Source organism: Palaemon carinicauda, chromosome 14 (genome assembly GCF_036898095.1).
Source record: "Palaemon carinicauda isolate YSFRI2023 chromosome 14, ASM3689809v2, whole genome shotgun sequence".
Taxonomy (NCBI): domain Eukaryota; kingdom Metazoa; phylum Arthropoda; class Malacostraca; order Decapoda; family Palaemonidae; genus Palaemon; species Palaemon carinicauda.
In genome coordinates, this window is record NC_090738.1 from 135,645,954 (window position 1) to 135,653,453 (window position 7,500).

The 7,500-nt window shown below is 37.0% G+C and overlaps 2 protein-coding genes across 2 annotated transcripts in view; both read left to right on the plus strand.

Annotated features, from left to right (window-relative positions):
* Window positions 1–7,500, plus strand: part of LOC137653788 (solute carrier family 45 member 3-like) — a 250,798-nt gene that overhangs the window by 176,872 nt on the left and 66,426 nt on the right. The gene's annotated exons all lie outside the window — the stretch shown is intronic.
* The window catches only part of LOC137653048 (MAP7 domain-containing protein 2-like), a 37,871-nt gene that overhangs the window by 1,257 nt on the left and 29,114 nt on the right, over window positions 1–7,500 (plus strand). The window contains exons 2-3 of the mRNA XM_068386442.1: window positions 931–1,119; window positions 5,795–5,960. Coding sequence (XP_068242543.1) covers window positions 931–1,119; window positions 5,795–5,960 — 355 coding nt within the window. The remainder of the gene's footprint in view (window positions 1–930; window positions 1,120–5,794; window positions 5,961–7,500) is intronic.

Sequence of the window (7,500 nt, forward strand, 5' to 3'; positions counted from 1 at the left end):
AGAATATGATAATGAAATATGAAAAATATCAGTCATGGTAATTAAAAAAGATAAAAATGAAACATTATCAGGGTGAACGAGCTGTAGTAATAAACTTAGTTTCTAGTAATACAAATTTTCTGAAACTGTATCTGAGAAACACCAGAAAGGTGCAACAGAACATTTATAGTTTAAGAGAACACAAATACTAAAACAAAACGTCGAGTTAAGAATATCACATATATATATTTGATGACAAATATCCTTCTCCACTCAAGGGGCTAACTACTGTACTCTCTCAGTGGCTACTTTCCACTTGGTAAGGGTAGAAGAGACTCTTTGGCTATGGTGAGGAGTTCTTCTATGAGAAGGACTCTCCAAAATCAAACCATTGTTCTCTAGTCTTGGGTAGTGCCATAGCAGCTGTACCATGGTCTTCCACTGTCTTGGGGTAGAGTTCTCTTGCTTGAGGGTACACTCATCACAATATTCTATCTGTTTCTTTATTTCATTTCCTCAACGGTCTATTTTCCCTATTGGAGCCCTAATAAAGCTTATAGCATCCTGCTTCTCCAACTAGGGTTGTAGCTTTGCTAGTAGTAATAATGATATCACTTGAATGTGTAATTCATAGCATATAAAGCTTTTGCAAACACCACTGCTAAAACAATTAGCTCTCAGAACACTATCATATTGAATACAAGGAACCACTCCTTGCTAAACGTTTGACCAATAAGATAATCAAGAATGTATAAGTCATTAATGGCAAATAAAAGCTTTCTTAAACATCAAAGCTTAAACAATAAGCTGCACATACTCTTAGTATAAGTAGCACTTAGAATAAGAACCAGCAGATTAAAGATATTCCAAGGGGAGGAACCAATGGAGTGAAAAAGAGAACCAAGAACTCCCCTATGACGACACCTCCCACTACTTCTTCGCCTCCCGCAGGAACCCGGGAGAGCATCCGGATGGAGAGGGGTCGAGCCACCTTGGAGGAGCTGAAGCAGCAGGTGGCAGAGAAGGAAGCGGCCAAGAGAAGGGAGAAGGAGGAGGAAGATAGGATATTCGCCGCCATGAACGCTCCCACGACTTACAATCCGTCGTTTCAAGAACCTAATCCAAGAAGAAGAAGCCAAGGTTGTTTAGACTAGCGAGATGGGGAGAGTTTAGTAAGGGGAATGTGTTGGTTGTTTGGGTGAGGGTAACCGGGATTGTTAGACTGATACAGAGGGGAATGAAGAAAGACTGATCCAGATGAAAGGAATGTTAGATTGATGTAGAGGGGAATGAAGAAAGAATGACGCAGAGATTAATGTTGAAAGACATATTAAAAGAGGAATGAAGAAAGACTGATGCAGAGAGGAATGAAGAAAAACTGATGCAGAGGAGAGGAATGTTAGATTGATCCAGAGGGGAATGAAGAAAGAATGACGCAGAGATTAATGTTGAAAGACATATTAAAAGAGGAATGAAGAAAGACTGATGCAGAGGAGAGGAATGTTAGATTGATGTAGAGGGGAATGCTGAAAGTGTGATCCAGAGGGGAATGAAGAAAGACTGATGCAGAGGAGAGGAATGTTAGATTGATGTAGAGGGGAATGCTGAAAGTGTGATCCAGAGGGGAATGAAGAAAGACTGATGCAGAGGAGAGGAATGTTAGATTGATGTAGAGGGGAATGAAGAAAGACTGATGAAGAGGAGAGGAATGTTAGATTGATGTAGAGGGGAATGAAGTAAGACTGATGCAGAGGAGAGGAATGTTAGATTGATGTAGAGGGGAATGAAGAAAGACTGATGCAGAGGAGAGGAATGTTAGATTGATGTAGAGGGGAATGCTGAAAGTGTGATCCAGAGGGGAATGAAGAAAGACTGATGCAGAGGAGAGGAATGTTAGATTGATGTAGAGGGGAATGAAGAAAGACTGATGAAGAGGAGAGGAATGTTAGATTGATGTAGAGGGGAATGAAGTAAGACTGATGCAGAGGAGAGGAATGTTAGATTGATGTAGAGGGGAATGAAGAAAGACTGATGCAGAGGAGAGGAATGTTAGATTGATATAGAGGGGAATGAAGAAAGACTGATGCATAGGAGAGGAATGTTAGATTGATGCAGAGGAGAAGAATGTTAGACTAACGCTGAGGGGAATGAAGAAAGACTGATGAAGAGGAGGGGAAATGAAAAAAAGACTGATACGAAGGGGAACGAAGGAAGACTGATGCAGAGGAGAGGAATGTTAGATTGATGTAGAGGGAAATGAAGAAAGATTGATGCAGATGAGAGGAATGTTAGATTGATGTAGAGGGAAATGAAGAAAGTCTGGTCCAGAGGGGAATGAAGAAAGACTGATGCAGAGGAGATGAATGTTAGACTGATGTAGAGGAGAATGAAGAAAGTCTGATGCAGAGGGGAATGAAGAAAGATTTATCTATAGGAGAATGATGAAAGACTGATACAGGTGAGAGGAATATTAGATTGATGTAGAGGGGAATGAAGAAAGTCTGATCCAGAGGGGAATGAAGAAATTGATGTAGAGGAGAAGAATGTTAGTTTGATGTAGAGGGGAATGAAGAAAGACTGATACAGAGGAGAGGAATGTTGGATTGATGTAGAGGGGAATGAAGAAAGTCTGATCCAGAGGGGAATGAAGAAATTGATGTAGAGGAGAAGAATGTTAGTTTGATGTAGAGGGGAATGAAGAAAGACTGATACAGAGGAGAGGAATGTTGGATTGATGTAGAGGGGAATGCTGAAAGTCTGATCCAGAGGGGAATGAAGAAAGACTGATGCATAGGAGAATGTTAGACTAACGCTGACGGGGATGAAGAAAGACTGATGTAGAGGAGAGGAATGTTAGATTGATGTAGAGGGGAATGATGAAAGACTGATCCAGAGGGGGATGAAGAAAGACTGATGTAGAGGAGAGGAATGTTAGATTGATGTAGAGGGGAATAAAGAAAGAATGATGCAGAGTGGAATGAAGAAATTGATGTAGAGGAGAAGAATGTTAGATTGATGTAGAGGGGAATGAAGAAAGACATATTAAAAAAGGAATGAAGAAAGACTGATGCATAGGAGAGGAATGTTAGATTGATGTAGAGGGGAATGATGAAAGACTGATCCAAAGGGGAATGAAGAAAGACTGATGCACAGGAGAATGTTAGACTAACGCTGAGGGGAATGAATGAAGAAAGACTGATGTAGAGGAGAAAAATGTTAGATTGATGTGGAGGGGAATGACGAAAAACGGATGTAGAGGAGAGGAGTGTTAGATTGATGTAGAGGAGAATGAAGAAAGACTGATGCAGAGGGGAATGAAAAAAGACTGATGCAGAGTGGAATGAAGAGGAACACCAACTGGGTTGTTAATCTAACCATTTGATGTGAAAGTGTTATGATTGATGAGGGTAATATGAGAGAACAAGTGTTTAAGATTTTTGTTCCAATATGATTATGAAACACTGATATGAGAAACCAATTTTGGGAGACAAAATGTGAAGGTAGAGACAAATTAAGATGAAATAGGTTGTGTGAATTGGATTTAAAGCTATACGTCAGCAGGGTCCAAGCAAGTGTCAGCCCATAATGTTAAGGCCGGGAGCATACTAGCGACTCTGTGGCGCCACAAAGCCACAGCATCGTGTGGCGGGGATGTGGTTTCCTATAGGTTTCCATTGTTTTCAAGTTTTGCCGCGCAAAATAGCGACTGTGGCAAGCGACTGTGGCTCTCTGTCGCTCATCCCCGCCACAGGCGTGGCGTGGCTTTGAAAACAATGGAAACCTATGGGAGACCATATCCCCGCCACACGATGCTTTGGCTTTGTGGCGCCACAGAGTCGCTAGTGTGCTCCCAGCCTAAAAGTATTGTAAGGATTTTCTTTTTTTATATACAGAATTAGCAAAGGATAATCGAGTAGGTTTTAGCGTCTGTTATAAAAGCCAAATATTATTTACAAATAAAAACACATCTCATAAAACATTATAAAAGAGTAAATGGCGATAAAAAACATATTTAAAACACCGAGTAGAAATATTTGTTATTAAAACGACAAATAATATTTACAGAAACGAATATAGATGTAATGACAAAACTCTACCCTTTTGACATACAAGACTCTAATATCAATTCATAAAAAAGACATACCATTAAAGCTCACAGAATAACTGTGTGAAAATTAAAGCGATAGCAAAAGGGCACATTCTTTTACCGGTACAATTTCAACATTTTACCACACACTTTACCACAGAAGATCCAGTTCTGGAGGCAAAACTGATACCTTGCATGTTTGTTAATGGTGTGTCACACGTGCAATGAAATGCTACCTTCCGTTTACCCATCAAAATTGATTATTTGGTCATGCATGATTTGGTTGGAAGATACTAAACAGAAGATATTCGACTTGCAAACTTTCGACTTACAGACATTTGACTTGCAACCATTCGACTTCCAACCACTCGACTCACAAACACTCGACTTACAACCATTCTATTTACAAACATCAGACTTACAAACATTCGACGTACAAACATTCGACTTACAAACATTCTACTTATAAACATTCGACTTACAAACATTCGACTTGCAACCATTCGGCTTGCAACCATTCGGCGTGCAAACATTCGACTTTCAAACATTCGACTTACAAACACCCGACTCACAACCATTCGACTCACAACCATTCGACTTACAATCATTCGACTTACAAACATTCGACTAACAAACATTCGTCTTACAACCATTCGACTTTCAAACATTCGACGTACAACCATTCGACTCACAACCATTCGACTAACAAACATTTGACTTACAAACATTCGACTTACAAACATTTGACTAACAAACATTCAACTCACAAACATTCGACTCACAAAAATTCGACTCACAAACATTCAACTCACAAACACTCGACTTACAAACACTCGACTTACAACCATTCGACTCACAAACAATTAGACTCACAAACATTCGACTTACAACCATTCGACTTACAAACACTCGGAGATACAACCACAAATCCAACTGAAGATAACAAAGATAAGATAAAGAAATACAGTAATAAAACGATATCATACAATTTAATACAGTAAGCAAAACGACATTTGTAATAACCTGATATCTATTTCGTATGAAACACGACTATCCGACTAACAAACAACTCGACTTACAAACAAATTTTTGGAATCTCTCAAGTTCGCAAGTGGAAGACCTTCTGTATATGACTTGATCTGGTTAATATCAACCAATTTTTAATAATAAAAGATTAAAGATTAAAGAATAATTGTGTTGCCTGCTAATTCTCACGATTTCAGCCACTGGGGACTGTGTTGTGTGTTGTGTTGTGTTGTGTTGTGTTGTGTTGTGTGAGTCCACTAGGGCACAAAAGATTTCATAATCAAATAAGAAATTATAGAAATTAAGTCTAGACTTTTGCTCATTACAGTTTATAACAAGGAATAATGAAATTATTATTATTATTATTATTATTATTATTATTATTAAAAACCTAAATGAAGGAACAAAAATAACATTTCTTACACTATGAATGAAAATCTTGTTCAATATTTCCAGTCAATTATATTTAAAACCTAAAAGAATAAGACCTTTTAATTAAGAAAATGACTGAAATCTAAAGAACACGAAAAAAAACTCACCCATCGCAATTAGAAAACAGAAAACGGGAATCAGGATCCCAAACCAACAGAAAACGGGAATCAGGATCGCAAACTAACAGAAAACGGGAATCAGGATCCCAAAATAACAGAAAACGGGAATCATGATCCCAGACTAATCTAAATGTTTCTTTTCTTTCCGAAGGTTACAAAGGCAACGTAGACCAAGCGGCTACGGTAGAGGACACAGGAGGAGGGGGCTACTATGGAGGCTTAGGGGGAGGAGGGTACGGTGACGCCGGAGGATACGACGATGATTACGGTGGATACGACTACTCGTCTGGTTATAATGCACCGACTGCTCAGCCAGAGTAAGCATGTTTTTGGGTTGTGTAAAATTTTCTTTCTTTGACTGATATAGGTTATAACCACTGATTGGAATGGGTTATAAATATTGATTGGAATGGGTATAACTATTGATTGATATAGGTTATAACTATTGATTGGTATGGGTATAGCTATTGACTGATATAGGTGATAACTATTGACTGATATAGGTTATAACTATTGATTGGTATGGGTATAGCTATTGACTGATATAGGTGATAACTATTGACTGATATAGGTTATAACCACTGATTGGAATGGGTATAACTATTGACTGATATAGGTTATAACCACTGATTGGAATGGGTTATAACCATTGATTGATATAGTTTATAACCCCCGATTGGAATGGGTATAACTATCTTTTCTTTGACTGATATAGGTTATAACCACTGATTGGAATGGGTATAACTATTGATTGGAATGGGTATAACTATTGATTGATATAGGCTATAACCACTGATTGGAATGGGTATAACTATTGGCTGATATAGGTTATAGCTATTGATTGGAATGGGTATAACTATTGATTGGAATGGGTTATAACTATTGATTGGAATGGGTATAACTATTGACTGATATAGGTTATAGCTATTGATTGGAATGGGTATAACTATTGATTGGAATGGGTTATAACTATTGATTGGAATTGGTTAACTATTGATTGATATAGGTTATAACCACTGATTGGCATGGGTTAGAACTATTGATTGATATGTGTATAACTATTGATTGATATAGGTTATAACCACTGATTGGAATGGGTTATAACTATTGATTGGAATGGGTATAACTATTGATTGATATAGGTTATAACAATTGATTGGAGTAGGTTATAACTATTGATGGGAATGGGTATAACTATTGATTGATATAGGTTATAACCACTGATTGGAATGGGTTAGAACTATTGATTGGAATGGGTATAACTATTGATTGATATAGGTTATAACAATTGATTGGAGTAGGTTATAACTATTGATGGGAATGGGTATAACTATTGATTGATATAGGTTATAACCACTGATTGGAATGGGTTAGAACTATTGATTGGAATGGGTATAACTACTGATAGATATAGGTATATTTTCCTTTATCCTTTTAGAGATATATTTGCCTTTTTCCCATTTCAAATATATTTTCTTTTTTTCGTTATGCTTTTTTCAGATATTATTACATATTGTCCCTTTTGTCTTTTCCCTTTTCAAATATATTTTCCTTTTTCCTTTTAAAGATATATTTTCCTTTTCCCTTGTTCTTTTTTCAGATATATTTTCCTTTTTCCCCTATCAAATATATTTGCCTTTTTCCGTTTTCCTTTTCAAATAAATTTCCCTTTTTCCCTTTTCAAATATATTTTCCTTTTTCCTATTTCATATATATTTTGCTTTTTCCTTTTTTAATCTTTCAGATATATTTCCCTTTTTACCATTTTTCCCTTTTCAAATATATTTTCCTTTTGCCTTTTTCATATATATTTTCCTTTTTCCTTTTTTAATTTTTCAGATATATTTCCCTTTTACC